The sequence below is a fragment of the Oryza brachyantha genome, chromosome 2 (genome assembly GCF_000231095.2).
Source record: "Oryza brachyantha chromosome 2, ObraRS2, whole genome shotgun sequence".
NCBI lineage: Eukaryota > Viridiplantae > Streptophyta > Magnoliopsida > Poales > Poaceae > Oryza > Oryza brachyantha.
This window is the reverse complement of record NC_023164.2, coordinates 26408649-26428872: the sequence shown is the minus strand read 5'-3', so window position 1 is coordinate 26428872 and position 20224 is coordinate 26408649. Positions and strand designations below refer to the sequence as shown.

The following is a 20224-nucleotide window of genomic DNA, read 5'->3' as shown; positions in this document are numbered from 1 at the left end:
TCACGAGTGATTAAAATTTTATCGTAAAGAGCGACAAAAAAAAAAGTTAAAAACCACGTTGATCAGAGTGGATGTCTAGAGGAGGAGAAAGTGACATATAGAGTGTGTCAGCCGTAATTATTTTATGCTGATCCATATACATGTGCCAAACAATGAAAAATACAATTATTTGGTTTTGAATGTATGATCATACCCATATAAGTGGATTATTTAAACAGTTGAGCATTTAGGTAATTGCCGTTTGCCTTGTGCAGCTCAACGCTAGGTGTAGGATAAGGTCAAGGGGGAAGCGAATGGCGGACGAGGCGACGGCTCCCGGGCTCCGGCCAGGCTGTTGGTTAGGAGTGGAGATGCGAGGAGGGGGGACGGCGGCGGCATTCGACGGCTCCGCGGCAAGACGCGCAGGCAAGACGAAGGCTTACCTTAATATTTGGGCCAAATAAAGTTGGGCCGACCCGGGCTGACTTCGTTCTTCCTCTTGGGCCGGGTTGGTTTTTGTTCTCCTACCTGGGCCAGCCACACTTCGGGAAGAACAGAAGAAATCATCAACGCTCAAGAGTTAATTTCAAAATTTTCTATCGTAATTTATTTTTTATTTTTAGAAAGATAAGAATAAATATATAGAATCTTTATGTATAAATTAACCAAACGGTCAATTCGCCATGGTTTATTTGCTGCTAGTAGCTTTAGACTCTGTTTATTTCAGCTTAAAATTATTATAATCTAGATTATTGAGTCAGATTATTATAACCTAGATTGTTATAATCTGTAGTACAATAAGCTGTGAGTTATTTCTTTTCTAGATTATTGAGTTTACAAGTCTAAAGAGGAAGTGGGGTGGCATGGTGGGTAATTTTTTACCTAATAATCTGGAAAAAAAACTCACCTAAATGAGCTTAAGCTAAGCTCTAGATTATAATAAGCTACTTTAATAAGTTGTCTGTTTTTTTAGTTTACTCCCAATAATCTAAATTATAATAATCCCAAACTAAAAAAACAGGACCTTAATCAAGCAAATCAAATCATGTGGCCGTCCCACTTTGCTTCCTGCACACTTCACATCCTGCATTCTAGTTCCACTGCCTTTGATTTTCCCTCGGCACTTTTTACATTGTCATCATATCTACTCTACTGCTCTTGTGCTGCAAAATGAGAGATTTTAGTTACACGTAGCTACTACAGAAAAATTGATCGATCTCATATATGACTTGTTGAAGTTACTCAAATATATAATGCTTAAAAACGAAATCGTCCTCATCCGTAGCTTATAATATGCATGTTTAGTAGTTTCATTGAAATTTTTATTATTATTCAAACAGCAACCACAAAGACTTTCTAATCAGTTTGGTTTCCCATCGTTGGATCTCAAACGGACGCCCCAGATCCTTCATCCCTACCGTCTCGAAGCATACATGGCTTGATTTCCAAACCTGTGTCTAGTCACGATCTCCCGTGCACCGCTCGCCACGCAACCCGAGGATGACACGTGGGCCCAGATAGAACAATCCGAGGATGACATGTGGGCCCAGTTAACGCAATCGAGATGACATGTGAGCCCAGATAACACTCTTGCATGCACACGTGGAACGGCCTACTGCCAGAGCGCGTGCCACTTGTCATATGCATTTGGGTCTAGGGCCCACACGTGGCAGGGCTTGTTGGTTTGTACCTTTCACCTCCTCTGCCTTTTCTGTGGCTATGACACGTCACTTTTTTTTTTGCATGCTATTAAGATAAAATCACCTCTAATTTCCATTTGTGTGCAAAGATTGCGAGTGACAGATGAACTGGCCAGTGGCCACAGAGAAGGTGTGAGAGATGCGTCTGACCTAATCAGGAAATAAAGACAGCACAAATTGCATCAAGTTGGTTTAAACTAGCAACCATTAGGCACATGGATGAACATCTGATGAGTTTACTTCACTTTTGTTTATTTTCTTTCCGCAATGGTGTGGTGTTTACTTCACTTTAATAAAGACTTACCAAGCTGTCATTCATTACCAGAAGAAGCTGAAAAGAGGTGAATGCATCAGCATCATCTGAGCATTGAACACAGAATCTCGATCGATCAAGGAAAAATGTTCTTTTTCTAAGGTTGTCTTGCTCTGATTCTTTTTCTGAAGTTTGATATACAGCACAAGAGAAGAACAAAAAGATGGTTGCTGTGCACTCTCTTTTGCTGCTTCTTAAACAAATAGTTTGAGGTTTCTCATCTTGAGCCATTCATTGCCTGATTTGCTGTCTGCTCGTCCAACTCTTCTCCTGTTTCAGCTTGAGAAAGCAGGGACATTTCAGTCTCTGAATGTGCTCTCTCTGCATGCATGAGGTGCTGCAGGATTAGGTTGATTGCAGACGGACGGTTCGGTGAGTTGTTTGACACTCGAAAGAACTTGGTTTTGTTTCGAATTTGGATCTGTTGCTTCCTTGGTTTTGACTTGTTCTTCTACCTGAAACTTGAAACACTCCGAGTAAGAGGGGAGTAAACGAGTGATAAGCTCCACAGTTAGTTAGCGGCTGTTTTTGAGCTAATCATCCTTCAGTTTCTGTACTGGCCAGTGCCTTTTGCATCTGTTCAGTGTGCATGCATGCCGGTGATCTTTCATGTAGACCCTAGATTAATTTCTCTTCCTGGAAGCCATCTGTGGATCAAATCCATTTCATGGTCTTCCAAGCAATTAGCTCATCTGTGATTAATAGAAGGTGAGTGAAGCAAATTGATCTGAAGAAACTTGATTATACTTTCGTTTTCGGAAGTTTTGGAGTCTTTAAAGCTTGTCCTGCATGAATTCCATGGTGCATTTGGTGTTGCTTTACTGGAGGCAGTGTTTGCATTGCATGCAGGGCCAGAGAGAGACTCAGAGGTAGTGTCAGTAGTTGTCCAAAGAATTCAGGATGGTGAGTAATGGCCACTGCAACAGCAGCAACAAGAGCTTTGAAAGGCTTATATCTAGGAGGGCTCTGCAGATGGGGAGCTCTGCTCCCTGCAAAATATGGGCACTGGGTTTCTTCTGTGGTGTCTGCATTGTGTACTTGTTTGGTGTTGCTCTACCACCAATCCAAATCCTGATGATCCGATCGGCGCATCCACCGTTGCAGCGAGCAATCCTGTGGAATTCAACATCGACCGAACCTGGTGATTGTTGAACACCATTTGGCATTAAAAAAAAATCAGTAGCATTCTAGTACTATATGATCATCTAGGCTGAAAGTATATTTTTGTTTTAGCTGTGACAATGTCTGCAGAACCATTTTGTTTCATGCAGATGGAGCTACAGCAACAGATGGCTTATCTGTTTTACAAGAAAAGATAGAAACAGCCACGAATGGCGAGGACATCGACGAAGTTGGTCAAATGCATCTGTATAATGCTTGGAGCAGTTTTCTAGATACCACTGGAGATGAAGCTATGAAAAGTTCAGACATGCCGCGGCCACCTCATCTAGAGAATTGCAGTCTTAACTGTGAAAGAAATAAGAAATTTGACAGTTACGGCGATGATGGCACATTTCCTCCTTGGACATTATGGAAAGGGCCACTTGGGCTCGAGTTATTCAACCAAAACTATTCAGAAGAGTGGAAGCAAATGTATTTCAGGTCAAATGCTAAATCTGACAGACCGCCGTATCCTCCTTGGGTGTGTAAACTTGCCTGAACTCGTAATTGTTTGTTCAGTATTATGAATGCAGTATCCTAACCTTTTTAGTTAAAACAAAAACTTTGAAGATTGCAGGATCAGATGAAGAAAACTATCCACTGACCAGAAAAGTGCAGAGAGATATATGGATTCACCAACATCCTCCAAACTGCAGTGATCCAAGCTTGAGGTTTCTTTATGCAGACTGGGAGAGGCTACCTGGATTTGGTATAGGTGCACAACTTGCTGGAATGTCAGGACTTCTTGCTATTGCTATAAAAGAGAGAAGGATTCTGGTTGCAGGATACTACAACCGTGCTGATCACAGTGGTTGTAAAGGTGAAGCAATCCAGCTTTCCTTGCAGATTATGAAATGATAATCTGGTATATGTAGCGTTACTTCTAGTTGTAATCTTTTACTGCCGTGATAAATTTTAATCTTCATTTTTCAGGGCTAGCAAGATCTAGCTGGTCGTGTTACTTTTTACCTGAAACATCTGCAGACTGCCAGAAACGCGCTTTAGATCTCATGCAAAGCAAAGATTCTTGGGCAAATGGAATTATAAAAGTGAAGGAGAACTATACCTCCAAGCAAATATGGGCTGGGCATATACCTAGGTACCATTTCAATGCAGTGTTCATGTATAGTAAAAGTGACACAAACATTGTAGTACTGAGTTTTTAGAAAGTATACACTTTCTGAAACCTGCTGTTTATGAAGGGTATGGGGTAGACCATGGAAATATATGCAGCCAACAACAGAGATAGATGGGAAACTGATTACAAATCATCGTAAAATGGATCGGAGATGGTGGATAGCACAGGTGTGTACCACATGTCAAGATGAATGATCAATGATGAATATCTTATGTGGTATTAATAATGGGAATGCAAACATAACCCTTCCTACTCCTAGTTATGCTTCTTGAGCTGTAAATCTTAGCATCCCTGAAACTTCTATGTAGGGTGTGAGATACTTAATGAGGTTCCAGTCAGAGTACATGTGCAGACTACTTAATGTGGCTAGACATTCAGCATTTGGCATGCAAGCAGCAAAGACGGTACTTGAAAATGTCCCGGATCCACCAAAGGTCAGTGCTAACAATCTGAAAATTATGTTGCTTTCTGCGGCGGATAGTTTTGTCTGCGCATTGTTTAGATAAAGAAACATGAGAACTAACCACATTACTTTTTTTAGATAAGTAACTGAAAGATTTCACAATTGCAGACTAGCATTACCAGAATAGAATCCGACATCGAACGACTTGTGTGGTCAGAGCATAAACCATATATACCCAAGCCTCTTATCAGCATGCATGTAAGGATGGGGGACAAAGCTTGTGAAATGGAAGTAGCTGGCTTTGAGAAATACATGGAGTTGGCTGGCCGCCTCCGAAAACATTTTCCAACTCTCAAGAACATCTGGCTTTCTACTGAAATGCAGGCAAGTTAGCTCTGCATTCTCATATGGTGTTAATCAATGTCTATGTAGTTAATTTCTTCATTTCTTTGGCCTGGAATTTTAAATATTATTACGCTGAAATGTAGGAAGTTATCGAAAAAACAAAATTATATCCCACATGGAATTTCTATTTCACAAACGTGACGCGTCAAGATGTCAATGTGAGCATGGCAATGTATGAGGCCAGCCTGGGCCGTGAGACCAGCACAAACTATCCCCTTGTCAATTTCATCATGGCCACTGAAGCAGATTTCTTCATTGGAGCACTAGGATCAACATGGTGCTACCTCATCGACGGCATGCGGAACACAGCAGGAAAGGTGATGTCTGGCTATCTGTCAGTGAACAAGGACCGGTTCTGGTAAGCCATTCAGAAGCTGCTAAACCTTGGTAATTTTCTTTTAGCTTCTTTGAACAGAGAATGTTTGGCCAAAGTTTGCTTCCGTACAGCGATAGGTCATGTATATATGCACCATCCTAGAATATAACTTTATTGTGTGAAACTTGTGAGCTAAGTAGTAGAACAGTTTTTCGTTATATCAAATCAGGTCCATATCTTTTGATCTGGTCTCCACTTAATCCAAGATATATTATCTTGAGGTCCAGTGTACCCAAGGAAAAAAGAGGATGCACTTAGCAATTTTTCAGTGGTACTCATAATGCGAATGAGTGGTACACGAGAGATCCAATTGCAGAATTTTATAGTAGTACGGCAATAGCAGGTGTACCATGTAAAAGAAATTGACAGAGACAAGTTTCCTGTAGAATAACCTGGCTATCATCATCTTTGTCAACCATTTGATTTGTTGAAGAGATGACAAAAAATCTAGTGCATCTTGATCGATGCGAATAATGAAACTTACGGACAATACATAATTTGGGAAAATAATTGTATATCAGAATATGAGCAATCACTATCCTTCAAATAAATTTATGTCTGGACCATTTCAATAAAGATTACTGACAGATGAGGATGTTAAACTGGGTATTTCTATATGGAGAAAGTAATACTGTAGCTCATACCTATGCACTAAGAGTTGTGCTCCAAGTCACCCTACATGAGTAGATGACAATAATACTTTACCTCTTTTTGTTCTCCCCTTAATTAGGCACCATTTTCTAGTGCTTCTACTTGCAATTCTTGGCCAAGAGTGATGCACTAGTTTCTTCTCAACAACCCATCCATCCATTCACTGCTTCTGGGAGATGGATGGATCCTGAAACCCTGAAAGGGACGCTGTAACAGTGCCCTGAAGAAAAGAAAGATGAAACTGCTCCTCTGTGACATACATAGTGTAGTGAGTGCAACACATCACAAGGCCAGGTAGGCAGGTGAGGTAGTGGACATGAGCACAATGCATTTCAGCTTGCTCCCCACTTCCAAGATTCCTTCTGGATCCCATCAGCAGCTGCCATGGAGGAGGAAGCCCCAGGCCAGGGGGCTCTCCGTCCTTGGACACCATGGAATGAGGACTGTGCACGCGCACAATGGCGATCGCGCCTTCGGTGGGGCGGTTTCTCGGAACCCCGGTGACTCCATTTGACCTGGTGATCCAGGTTTGGATGATCTGCAAATGCAATCAGTTTCTAGCAATGTGGCTTGTCCTGTGTGTGTTACTGTATGCAGTGGATGCATATGCATCAGGTTTAGCAGCAGTAAAAATGCACTACTGCATGGTTGATCATTGCATTTGCATGGCCTCAATAGCAATGTTAGGTATCAGAATTCAGAAAGTGGTATATTCTGATGGATAATAGATGGATGCCATCCTTATCTGATGGCTAGGAAGTACCTACCAATGCATGAAACTTTACTTCCTCCCTGAGAAATATTACCTTAATTTTCAGTCCTTGGAATAACTGATAGGAGTGCATTTCTGATGTTCCCTGTGAAGTGGAAGTAAACCTAAAGCGAAATCTGGGTTCAGATGTGGGATAAGAGAGTACATATTCTCTGGAGTGCACAGCATTTTCTGACTTGGAATGCAGATTAATTAGAATACTAACAGTTGTATTATCACCAGGCATAAGTAGGCACAACTTTCTAATGACTCATCTTGAACATGTTCTTCAAAGATGCAACATCTTCCAAAAGGAAGTCAACCGCCGCTTAGTGCATTATCTCCAAATTATTTTTATCTTAAAAACAGGAAATCTGATAAAAGGTAAGAGGCTGAATGCGTATGCTGCTGACGAAGCGTGCAAACTACCAACAGTTGCAGTCACCATGGACAGGACTCTTGGTCAGCAAACTGCAGAAAAACAACAACGCATTTCCGGCAAAAACTTCTTCTGGCTTCAACCTGAAGGCTGAAAACTGATCTGCTATGAACACATCCAACGCAAAATCGTGGCCGTCAGTCTGTATCGCATATTAGTACAATTATATATATATAAAAGAGGAACAAATACATCAAAGAAATGAAAGAGAGAAGAGAAAGCTGCTTTTCTTGTTTCTCTTTACAGCTGAAAACCGCTCTCATCTGCAACTTTTTCGTGTATCATCAGATCATCCAAAAGGAGTAGAATTGCTCCAGACAAATTGTGAGGATCAGAGGGAAACAACCAGACACACAGACGCATCGTTATGGGAGGAGACGTCAGCCTCCAACACCTGCACTGCACTGCACTGCCTCATTTTGACCACTGAATTAAGCAGACAAACTAAACTTTTCTGAAACTCATCACAGCAACTGAGAAATTTCAACATGCAAATGCACTGTTCTCTACCATGCATACAAATCAAACCAGCAGATCATTTGGGTGTCAAAGGGATTTGGAATTCACAAATCTATATGATAGTGACCTGCTTAAGTCCACTAATTCTTTCTTTCCCATGTCAGTGTCCATGATCTGCAGGAACAATAGGTATCACTTGGCAGAGCACACCAACTTGTGCACTGCCCACTTATTAGGACTTTGGTTGTAAATATATACATTTTTTAGATAATGAAATGTATACATTTTATACATCATCTGCTCTTTTATAAAGTAGCAATTCTGTCCACTTAGATCCTATATATGTGCAATGGCAAACCACTTTATGGAAAAGGATTGGCATGGTAATGTTTAATTTCTTGATGCACATTACAAAGGTCGGCATAAATGGAGCTGAAAGTAGAAAAAAGGGCTTCTAATCACAATAGCCTGGATCAGGAAAACGCCAACCATATAAGCTCTTCTTTTTCTCATCAATTGAAAGCCAAATGCAGTGACCATTTTAAGATCACATTATACACTTTCTTTATTAAAAAAAAAGAAGTGCCAGAAAACATAGTATTATTGTATAAAAGGTTAAATTATTAATTTGGCCCACCGGAAATTTCTTTTCGTACACGACATAGTATCTATCACTTCGAGCTTTTCCTAAAGCGTAGATAGCGTCATGCACGAACAAACTGGCTTATGCAAAAGATATGCAAAATTGTAAACTGGAAAATTACTTATTAGCAAACTAAACCTACATAATTTCTAAGACTTATTAGTTGAAAGAAAAACTTGCATCAACTTGCATTGCATACAATCAGTAAGAGTCAAAAGAAATGAATTGGGAGCACAAAAACAAGAAAAAAAACTGAAGCGACCGATCTGACTGATCAGTACAAAGCAAAGTTTAATTCAGTACCTGGTCGTGAACCACAATGATTCAACATTTCCACCTGTGTTGGTCAGTTTGGTGCCTATTAGCTTAATATTTCTTTCGTTTTACGTTACAAGATTATCTAGACTTACTTATATTTAGGATTTTTTAAGATACCCCATAATGATTATGAGCTATCCATTATTTTGGGAGCAATTTTATACTACTTGAGTAGGTACCAAGATGTATCAAAATTTTAGTGTAAAATTTGATACCTTCTAGTAACTAAGGTACCAAGAGATACCAAAATTTACATAGAAAAAATGATACCTCTTAATATCTTCTCAATGATGGTAAAATTACTTTATTTTGGATCCAATGAATCTGATCTTTTATACTACGCCAGTAGTATGTATAGTAGAAATTTTATAGAGGTAAAAATTAGATCTAAAATATATAACACTATGATAAATTTGTGTAATATATCATATTAAAATAGATGAATTGGTGAATATATCTTACCGAAGTTTCAAATAAAATATTTAATATACTTTTGAAAATACATTTTACTATACTACTAGTAAAGGTACCGTAACAATGCTCTAGAGATTTATATATATGCTAATGAATCTATACACATATACAAAACATATATATTGATAAATGGATAAATCTAGATAAACTCAAAACGTCTTATAATATGGAACGGATGAAATATATAATTTTTCATTTAGAATAATTTTACAGTCCTTGAGAAGGTACCAGGAGGTATTAATATTTTAGTGTAAAATTTAATACCTCCTAGTACATAAGATATCAATAGTTACTAAATTTTACATAGAAAAAATGTTACCCTAATATCTTTTCGAGTACTATAAAATTACTCTTTCACTTTGGCTTCACTCTTGATAGATGATGCTTTTACGGAAATAAGATACTGTACGTGCAGCGGAGCAATGTTCTTGGAATTTTTTGTTCCACTTTGGACTACTTCAGCCATAGAATCTATATTATTTCTATTCAATATTTCAGCTGGAAAGAAGTCATAGAAACGGATAGGTGAACCATTTACATTATTAAGAAAACAGCGTCAATTCCACGAAATGAAAAGCTTAAGAATGGCTTTGGTTTGATGGTTTGCACCGTGGATTCCATTGAGCATCTGATCGATCTTTGTCACAGCTGATATCTGTCAGAAACGTACAAGACTCTTCCAAGATCACAGCACGTTTATCCGGATCAACTCCTGAATGAAAAGTTAGCTGCACATTCTTTGGTGGAATATCTTTTACGCACGTAAAAGTTCATGTACATACGTGAAGATTACAAACTCGTTAATTACGTGCTAAGTAGCAACTAATTAGTAAAATCAATCCACACTTAATCTTCGTTGCAAGGATGGGGCTGCACTAACTAACACTATTAGCATCATGTGAGTCAGGAAATCAACACTGGTTTCTCACTAACAACTTTGCTGTACTTGTCAAGTGTCACCCTCAAATCTGCATTTTTTTTACACATTTTTGTGCTGCTGCCTGAGCTAATTTTGCTCAGTCTTGAAAAACAAAAAGGCCAATTTTGCTTTTTTACTTAACACTACTGCAAATTAAAGTAGTCATTGTGCACAATTAGCTTAGCTCCACTGCTCTTAAGTATGCAGCCACTTCAGTCCAGTCAGTTATGCCTAGCAAAATTTAACTATAACTTTATTTGTTCCATTCCTATCCAAGATACCAAATTAATAAACTAAAGTGCAATAGAGAAAGATAATATCTGATTAGCCATTGGTTTCTTAGTGCTATGTGAACTTCCGCACTATATCATTCTGCAAACAAAAGAAGTTTGCACGGGTTAAAATAAGACTCATACTGTAGTAAGTTAACTATGGGCATAGATATACCAAATGAGAGTAAAATGAATATTATACAAGTCAACTAGCCAACCATAGTCCTAAACATGTCCCATGACCAATTACATGGTTGGATGAAGCTTTCAAATTGACTTCTTATTGTTTGTGCAAGCATGAACCAATAGGAGGATGGATTAGAAGAATAGATCATGCATCTAGTGTTGCAAATGATCTTTCCATTCTGGCCCGTGAAAAAAAATTAAAGGAATGGCTCCCTTTCTCCCTCTCATTTTTAGGTCACATTTTGTTGTGAAGTGGACACTCATGAAATGGCAACAGCAGCCAGCAAAGGAAGGAAGGAAGAAGAAAAAAAGGGCCTTTATTGTGTTTTGCGTTCATGTTAAGGAGCATTAAGCCCAGAAAAGTAGGTGTTAGCCAGTGTCTTGCATCCTTGGTGAGATTTGTTAACATTTAATTAAGCTATCTCTACAAACCTCCTCTTGAGGCTTTATTGGTTTTGTGCTTAGTGACTTGGTTTCCTCCTGAAATCAACAAGAAGATTCCTGGCAGAGAACCAGAATTATGCTTTTGCACAGTTGGCTCAGTTAGTCCTGGCACCAGATTTTGACCCTTGCACTGCATGCAGGGGACCCTCAGAAAGTAGCAGAGAAACACAGGGAGAGATGTGCTTCCCATGAGCTGACACTTGTTTTTCTTTTCTTTTAGATGAGCTGACACCTGTTCTTGCTGAATAATCATGTGCTTTCCAATCATCCTGGCATGCACCATATTTCAAACAGATAGCTCCAAGAAACTTTAAACGACATCCATGAACTGTATATAATGCAGCCTCTAAAATATAGTACTAACTCTGTACTATAATAAATATAGTCATATAGTTTAAATTTAAATTATAGGGGATAATAGTTCATAAGCAGGCGAACAAAATGCTAAAAACAAATTTATACCTTGAAAATAATAAAGTTATACTTATAAAACGATTTTTGAAGACTCTGATTTCTAGAAGGAAATAGCACAACGTGTTTGACAAAGGTAAGAGTACTTTCAAGTCTAAATATGAGAGCGGGAGCTCTACCATACCGGTCTGTTTTCTCGCGGTGACTGGTGACGAGGATAAAAACGATCGAAAATAATAACCATTCGTTCAAAAACCATTCTCGGTAGATCATGAATTTTCGTATATATTACCTCCGTTTCCATGTAAAGATTCATACATATGTTAATTAATAAATCTAGACACATATACAGACTATATACATGGATGAATCTAATCAAACCCAGAAAATCTTATAATATAGAACGGATGGAGCGGCAATTTAACTATTTAGAGCCAACTACAATATAATACTAAAATGACCTAATTTTAATTTTTCATATATGGCTAAAACCAGATGCAGTAGAAAAAAAAAACCAATACCATTTATACGAAAACGATGCTAGCTCGATTAGGAATTTCCGTTACCATTTTCATTCGTAGAGATGCAGTGCATGTGTGTCGTAGGTGTGACGGACGTGTACGCAACGCAGGTGACCTTACCGTTTTCTCCTCTCGATCTCTTCTTCTGTTGTGCGCTTGTGCCCATGACGTGCGACGCAACAGCAGCCACGGCGATACCTACGTATACACGCACAACGCGCAACGGATTCACGAGGAGGCAAATTAAACAACGACGGTGGCATAAGGTGGTTTCATTCTTCTTATTTAAAAACTTATATAATCATTATTTATTTGGATTTATTGTTAAATTTATTTTGATTATAACATATATTTATTACATATTTGGACATGATATTTTAACACGGCAGATGACTTAACAACCATGTCTATTAAAATATGTCTATTAAAATATAGAGAAAATATATATTTTTCTCGCCAGTGGCGCATGGGAGGAGCTAGATAACGATGTGTGTATACGTATGCATACTCACGCATCAATTCGCCATGTACGTATATACGAGTTAATGTCAGGTAATACGTACATACACGGAAATATACTGGCTGACGTCATAAGAGGTGTCGTCTATTAGTGCAATATATACGATCGGTTGATCAGTTGTATTGAGCGATCGACGTTGGCCGGCTATAGCTGATTTAATGCTGGTCGCTTGCTCCGACGGTGGCCGTCGATCAAATCGTATAACAGCGACCGTATATGCGTGCTACTGCTTTTTTGGTTATACGACCAAATAATACGGTCAAAGGGTTTATTTGTTCTCTGACTTTTTGTATATTGGATATTTTACCATGACATTTTCATGAAAAGGTAGCATGTCCATGTGGCATTGTGGAGGTTTGGTTTAACGAAACGACTATACTAATTCGTACTTTAATATTGAGGGACTTGTTTTGGATATATAATATGTATGAATGGCAAATGACAAAATGATTTATATAGAGAGCAAGCAAAACTTTAGGAAATGTACCTGTTATTCTTCCTTATGTTTATTTCATTTATGTAAAAAAATAAATTAATAACAAGTTCTTTCATTCAAAAACATATCGCAAAAATACAGCCTCTACTCGTACGTTGTTTTTCCAACCAGTCACACGCTTCCACCGCTAAAATTACCTATTTCATATTCTCAACCAATAACAACATTTTTTTCATTATATTTCACCAACTTTCTTAGTACACATAAACTTATATTTTGCGACAGGTAATTATGCACTAGCTATATTTTTTTAAAAAAATACCTACGTATGTATATTAAAAAAAAAAGGAGGAGTGGGGCGGTCAGGTGCGGTGGATTGTTGCGGCGTCATGGCCACGTCAGAGCCTCGCCGCAGCGGCGGCGGCACCACCACCACCAGCGCCGGCGTGGCCTCCATTGGCGCAGATCGATGCATCCGATCTGGTCCCTGTACTGGCGGCCTCACCTAGCCCGCTCCCTCCATCCATCGTGTGATCCAACTTGCGATCGATCCGTCTCCCCGATCCAATCGAGCTACGAAATGTGTAAAGCTATATACCCCCCCTGCGTACAGCCACTCCATCCATGCTGCACCGCTCAAAAACTCCAATCAAAAGTTATACCCTAATCTATATTATACCCTAGTTTACGACCTTAGTCCTGCTCCCCTGGACTGCCCTTCTTCTTTAATGAACTAATTATTTACTCCTTCCATTTGTCGTTTTTTGTTTTGTTCTCGGTTAAGAATTTCTAACTTTCACCGTCGATTTAAGAAAAATACATATATGTTTTAATACTACGAGTATTAATTCTCTCTTCAATTTTCTTTATATGATTCGTGTGTCGTTAAATTATTCTCTCTTTAATTTTCTTTATATTTGATACGGTTGACTTTTTAGGTTTATGTTTTGCTATTTATCTTTTTCATTTTTTACGATATGCAACAATTATATAGCGGTAAAACAAACTATAATAAAATAAATAATTTTGATAAGACAAGAGACTTGAACAACGATGTTGTTGAAAAACCAGATGGAGTATTAAACTGTACAAATTAAAAGTAAAATCTAGGAATTAGAATAAAACTAAAACTATAAGTAATTTGAAGCAGAGGAGCAATAATTAACACATGAGCTAATTAATTACTAATGACTAAATACTACTGGCTACTAGCTAATTATTTAGTAGCTGCATACATGGTTGCCTGAGATCGATATGAGAGAGAGAGAGAAAGAGTTGATGAGTGGCTTAAGCAAGGGTCTCTGCTTGATTCCTGCAGCTGCTCATGTTTCCCTCACTCCATTGCCCCTGCCTTTTCGCCCAAAAGATGGGCTGCTGAAATTAACAAGCCGAACTAAAGCAACCACCTTTCTTTCTCCTCTCTTTCTTTTCTTTCCTTCTCCTATCTCCCTCTTTAATTCTCTGCGCTACACTGCCTTAATCCAAAATATTTAACTAGTTAATTTCTCCCTGAATGCAACTGATCACAAAAGCTAGCTAGCTACCACAGCCAGCCAGATCATTAGCTGCTTAATTACGCCTACAAAACTAGTAATCCAATCTATAACCATATATATGTAATGCCACTGATCGAGACCAAATTAAGCACTGAGCTAGGTTGCCACTAACTGAACGAACAGAACCCAAACAGTTTTATATATGGTATATATTGCGCAACACTCTGCATAATCGATCCCCACTATGAACATTATGTCTGAATTTAGATATCTTTCCAACTTTAATTTAGCTATCTCTACCTAATATTGTAATCCTCTACTACTACTACTACTTGCTGTAAGTTGTAGCACACACGGCCACTAGCTATCTGTCCCTGTATCTGCACCAGCAGCTAGCACTGACAAATTTTGCTGCATCTTGGCTAGCTAGCTAGCCAGCAACCCAGTGGCTTATATAGTAGGAGCACTCGAGGCGAGCGGAGAGAGGGAGAGAGAGGTTGAAGAAGACGAAGAGGAAGAAGAGGAGGAGGAGCACCAGCTTGCCCTTCTCTCTCTGTCTATCTATATAAGCTACGAGGCAGGCAGCACGGTTGCTTGTGCCATCACTCCTGCCTGCCCTGTCCCTGTCCTGCACCCTTCTCCTGATCGATCCTTGCACACATGTGAACGTTCGTTTCGGTTCGTTTGATCGATCGATCACCATATCCATCAGCTGCAACGAACAAAGCTGTGAGCAGCTTGGTGTTCCGGCGGTGGCCGGCCGGAGGCGAGGAAGATGGTGAAGTTCTCGAGGGAGTACGAGGCCAGCATCATCCCGGAGTGGAAGGCGGCGTTCGTCGACTACAAGAGGCTCAAGAAGCTCATCAAGAAGATCAAGGTCTCCCGCCGCGACGCCCTCGCCGCCGGCGACATCCTCCCGCCGCCGTCGCCGCCGTACGCCGGGAAGGAAGGAGGCGGCGGCTATGGGTTCTCCATTCTTGACCCCGTTCGGGCCGTCGCCGCCCGCTTCTCCGCGCGACAGCTGCACCTGCACGCTGCTTCAGCTTCAGTACGTCGTCGTGTCGGATTAAATATTACTAATTAAATTATTTATACGTGTATTAATTCGTCATGGTGGATACATACGCCGTATATATACATCTTGATCGAGTAGTGGTACGTATTTCTGATGTGTATACGTATATATGTGCATTTCCACAGGAGGACGAGGAGTGCCCGGACACAGGGGAGCTCGTGCGATCCACGGACAAGCATGTATAAATTAATTTAATTTTAATTTAAATGAATATCTAGTAGTATAGAATAGTGTATTTTTGAGGAGAAAAGCTAGTAGTAATGGAGATGGATGGAATGGTAGGAGAGGGAGTTCTTGGAGCGAGCGGACGAGGAGCTGGAGAAGGTGAACGCGTTCTACACGGGGCAGGAGGCGGAGCTGCTGGCGCGCGGCGAGGCGCTGCTGGAGCAGCTCCGGATCCTCGCCGACGTCAAGCGCATCCTCGCCGACCACGCCGCGTCCCGCCGCGCCCGGGGCCTCGGCCGCAGCCGCTCCATGCCGCCGCCGCCGCCTTCGTCGCCGCCGTCGCCGTCAGTGAACGGCTCCAGCGGGCGGTACCTGCTCTCCGGGCTCGCCTCGCCGCAGTCCATGTCAGGTAGGTGCATGGTGGCCGGTGGTGCACGGCTGCTGCGCGCGGTGGATCGCACACGTCAACGCGACACCAACCACGCGCGTCACGTCGCGCCACACATGAATCCTACACACGCACGCACACCTTTACGCATGCATGGGCGCACGTGAGTGACCGACCGGCCGGCGTCGCCGTCACGGCGGCGGTGGTGTTCGATGCAGATGGGAGCCTGGAGCTGCAGCAGGCGCAGGTGTCGGAGGGCGCGGCGGTGGCGGACGAGGTGATGGCGGCGCTGGAGCGGAACGGCGTCAGCTTCGTGGGGTTGGCCGGGAAGACCAAGGGCGCCAAGGACGGCGGCAAGGGGCGGGGCGGCGGCGGCGCGCTGCTGCAGATGCCGGCGACGGTGAGGATCGACATCCCGGCGACGAGCCCCGGCCGGGCGGCGCTCAAGGTGTGGGAGGAGCTGGTGAACGTGCTCCGCAAGGACGGCGCCGACCCCGCCGCCGCGTTCGTCCACCGGAAGAAGATCCAGCACGCCGAGAAGAACATCCGCGACGCCTTCATGGCGCTCTACCGCGGCCTCGAGCTGCTCAAGAAATTCAGGCACGCCGCCATCAATCTCTTCTCATTTGCAAATCTGCATACATCTTCTATGAGATGATATGCTGAAAATATGCAAATACATTTATAATATACAGCTAGAATTCTCATGGCTAAAGTCACACCAATTGCATGCAACTGATCGATCACGTTAATTGCATGCACCCAAATAATGGTTTCGTTAATTGATCAACCTGACAAGGAAAAGCTTGCTGTGTTGTTTATTCAGAGATCGATGCATCTAATCATGAATTAGTTGGAGCATGAGTCACAGAGCATGGACTGCACCCAAGCATGCAGTACAGTTAGTTTAGTCAAATTTCACCCCGCTTTGCATGGAAGCATCCGTGTAAATCACGTAGCCAACTAGCCATCCATACTCATGCTGTATCACATGAAAGCGACTGTTTTTCGTGTTAAATTATTAGTCTTTTGTGTTTTTCCAAAGTAGATTCACCCATTATTTTAGGTGGCTGTCTTTGTATTTTCTTTTTCTTGTTAATTATTATGCTGTTCTTGTGGTGCTGACGGATTTGGATGCTTTTTGGTTGCATGTATGGATGGATGGGAGCAGCTCTCTCAATGTAAAGGCTTTCACCAAAATATTGAAGAAATTTGTCAAGGTAATAGACTAATCAATTAGCCACATCTATCATCTATGCACTTTTGAAATGGATGGACAGGACGAATGAAGAGCCTAAACAATAGACAGAATAAAGATTAAAGAGAATAAAAATCTAGCGTGTACTATTAGTCCCCTCAAACTTTAAAAAAAACATGAAACATGGTAAACATTTTCTTTTCAGGAATATACTGATTTCTTTTGTCTCCCTTTCTTTCCTTTTTTTTTTCTTTTTTGCGATATGCAACTGATAGTAATTGACATGTGAATTTCAGGTGTCCGAGCAACAGCGAGGTACGGACCTGTTTTCAGAGAAGGTGAAGAGGTCGCCATTTAGCAGCTCCGACAAGGTACGGTCTGGTATATCCTATCAGAAAGCTGCAGAAATAGATGCAATTCGTATCACTTTCTTTGGGGGGATGCAAACATGTATCCGACGAACATGAGCTGAAGCAAGTGAAACTGTGAACAGGTACTCCAGCTAGCAGATGAGGTGGAGTGCATCTTCATGAAGCATTTCACAGGCAATGACAGGAAGGTGGCGATGAAATACCTCAAGCCACAGCAGCCCAGAAACACACACATGATCACCTTCCTCGTAGGCATGTAGCTCAGCAACCTGATGATCATATCTATCATCTCCATCTGATACACACATCTAAATCTCATGTTTTAATTTGCAGGTTTGTTCACGGGCACTTTCGTTTCGCTATTCATCATATACGCGATTTTAGCCCATGTTAGTGGTATTTTTACTTCCACTGGGAACACAGCCTACATGGAAATTGTGTACCATGTTTTCAGGTTAACTCTTCAGAACTCAGAACTGGGTATAAACTGGTGCAATTTAGAAGTAGGATTTTACTGTGTTTGGGCCTGGTAGTAACATGAAGGCTAGATATGTTCTGTTCTTGATAAGAGTTCAATTTATTAGATTTAGCATGTTGCTCAATGTTTGCAAAATTTTGAAATCTTAGAGTTAGGACTTGATGATCATGAAAGGTACAGATTTACCTCAAAGTAATGTAGTTGTGGCTTCGCTTCTGCAGCATGTTTGCTCTCATCAGCCTGCACATCTTCCTGTATGGGTGCAACCTCTTCATGTGGAAGAGCACCAGGATCAATCACAACTTCATATTTGATTTCTCCTCGAACACTGCCCTGACGCATCGGGATGCTTTCCTCATGTCTGCATCGATCATGTGCACTGTCGTCGCTGCGCTAGTTATCAATCTTTTCCTCAAGAACGCCGGTGTAGCCTATGCCAATGCTTTGCCTGGAGCACTCCTACTAGTAAGAAACACAAACTTTGGGAAAATTTGGTAATTCCGCTCTGTTTCATGTACTGATTTCAAGTTCTCAACTCGGAATCTGTTGTTTCAGCTGTCAACAGGAGTACTATTCTGTCCATTTGACATATTCTACCGCTCAACACGATACTGCTTCATGCGTGTCATGCGTAATATCATATTTTCACCATTCTATAAGGTAAATATTGAAGACCTCACAAGTTTTCTTATCACAAAATGTTGAAAGCACCTATCTGATAAGGAGACTGCCTTGACATGCAGGTTCTGATGGCTGATTTTTTCATGGCTGACCAACTGACTAGCCAGGTAATATTGAAGTAACTGAAATCTATACTAAAGATTTGGAGACTTGGAGTTCAGCTTCTTATGAGTGAACTAATGCAATCTGCAGATTCCACTATTAAGGCACATGGAATTTACAGCCTGCTACTTCATGGCTGGAAGTTTTAGGACTCACCCATATGAGACCTGTACCAGTGGCCAACAATACAAGCATCTAGCCTATGTGATCTCCTTTCTTCCATACTTCTGGAGAGCCTTGCAGGTATGAATATTTAGATGGTCATTACTAAAGAGTAACAACTTTGTTTGGATCAGTTTCAAACTAATAAGCTGTGTCATGTTTTGAAGTGTTTAAGAAGGTACCTGGAGGAAGGACATGATATCAACCAACTTGCCAATGCTGGAAAATATGTATCAGCAATGGTAGCAGCTGCTGTCAGGTTCAAATATGCTGCAACGCCAACACCTTTCTGGGTGTGGATGGTCATCATCTCATCCTCAGGTGCCACAATTTACCAGCTGTACTGGGACTTTGTCAAGGATTGGGGTTTCTTGAACCCAAAATCTAAGAATAAATGGCTTCGTAACGAGCTAATTTTGAAGAATAAGTCGATCTACTATGTATCCATGGTACTATGCTTTATACACTTCATCTCAGACTAGGCTAGAAAATGCCAGATCTAGGACACTAATTCCTTCAAAAATATGCAGATGCTCAATCTTGCACTTCGCCTAGCATGGACTGAGAGTGTAATGAAGATCCATATGGGTAAGGTTGAGTCACGCTTGCTGGATTTCTCACTTGCTTCACTAGAGATAATCAGACGAGGGCATTGGAACTTCTATAGGTAATTGGAAGTACTTTTACCAAGAACTTAAATTTTAATTTAGAATTATGTTATAACATAACAAAATGGTTCATGGGATTGCAGATTGGAGAATGAGCATTTGAACAACGTTGGCAAGTTCAGAGCAGTGAAGACTGTCCCATTACCATTCCGTGAACTTGAAACCGATTGATTAAGCAGTAAGGACAAGACGGCATGCTGCCAATATCAAGGCCAGTAAGGATCAGAGTTCCAGGAATGGAGATGCTGCCTCTGCTAGGCTATGTGCTACTGCTTGCCGCTAGATTTGGTACATAGGTGAATAAAGTTTTCAGATACCATCGGTGCACAAGACCATGATGTTGCTGATTAAGATGGAATAAGCTTTAGATAGGCGCAGCTAATCGAGGCAGTTTGGCAGAAAAGAAGGAACAATCCCTTCTTGGTACATTGAAGATTGTTGGGCGTCATTCAGCTAACAAGGATCTTCACTTTGTTGATAGTTATGTTATGCATGTATTGGGAGATAAATGCCCACCACAA

The 20224-nt window shown here is 40.9% G+C and overlaps 2 protein-coding genes across 9 annotated transcripts; both read left to right on the top strand.

The window, feature by feature from the left end:
• The first annotated feature begins 1941 nt into the window (after positions 1-1941).
• On the top strand, positions 1942-10961 carry LOC102711229. Of its 8 annotated transcripts, none has more exons than XM_040521478.1 (12): positions 1942-2094; positions 2272-2364; positions 2557-2700; positions 2842-3133; positions 3264-3634; positions 3724-3973; positions 4087-4252; positions 4356-4458; positions 4600-4725; positions 4863-5078; positions 5183-5457; positions 10822-10961. In XM_040521478.1, the coding sequence occupies exons 4-12, from the start codon at positions 2893-2895 to the stop codon at positions 10937-10939; spliced, it is 1866 nt and encodes a 621-aa protein (XP_040377412.1). In that variant the 5' UTR covers positions 1942-2094; positions 2272-2364; positions 2557-2700; positions 2842-2892; the 3' UTR covers positions 10940-10961. The 8 variants fall into 8 exon arrangements, with proteins under 8 accessions (XP_040377412.1, XP_040377411.1, XP_015689630.1 ...); XM_040521477.1 differs by having other exon boundaries at positions 2541-2700; XM_015834144.2 differs by lacking the exon at positions 2557-2700.
• A 4209-nt stretch (positions 10962-15170) lies between these two features.
• Positions 15171-20129, top strand: LOC102715095 (phosphate transporter PHO1-2). The gene is made up of 15 exons (XM_040520392.1): positions 15171-15463; positions 15616-15669; positions 15773-16064; positions 16262-16643; positions 17215-17263; positions 17538-17612; positions 17735-17864; positions 17946-18066; positions 18312-18555; positions 18646-18750; positions 18834-18878; positions 18964-19116; positions 19203-19484; positions 19566-19702; positions 19787-20129. The coding sequence occupies exons 1-15, from the start codon at positions 15191-15193 to the stop codon at positions 19872-19874; spliced, it is 2430 nt and encodes an 809-aa protein (XP_040376326.1). The 5' UTR covers positions 15171-15190; the 3' UTR covers positions 19875-20129.
• The last annotated feature ends 95 nt before the right edge of the window (positions 20130-20224 follow it).

Coding starts and splice junctions, on each gene's coding strand:
- LOC102711229 (XM_015834144.2), top strand. CDS start 2,893: ATGGTGAGTAATGGCCACTGCAACAGCAGCAACAAGAGCTTTGAAAGG. Junction 5,079..5,182: donor GGCTTTCTACTGAAATGCAG/GCAAGTTAGCTC, acceptor GCTGAAATGTAG/GAAGTTATCGAAAAAACAAA. Junction 5,458..10,821: donor GTGAACAAGGACCGGTTCTG/GTAAGCCATTCA, acceptor TCTCATTTTTAG/GTCACATTTTGTTGTGAAGT.
- LOC102715095 (XM_040520392.1), top strand. CDS start 15,191: ATGGTGAAGTTCTCGAGGGAGTACGAGGCCAGCATCATCCCGGAGTGG. Junction 17,264..17,537: donor TATTGAAGAAATTTGTCAAG/GTAATAGACTAA, acceptor TGTGAATTTCAG/GTGTCCGAGCAACAGCGAGG. Junction 19,117..19,202: donor ACTTCTGGAGAGCCTTGCAG/GTATGAATATTT, acceptor CATGTTTTGAAG/TGTTTAAGAAGGTACCTGGA.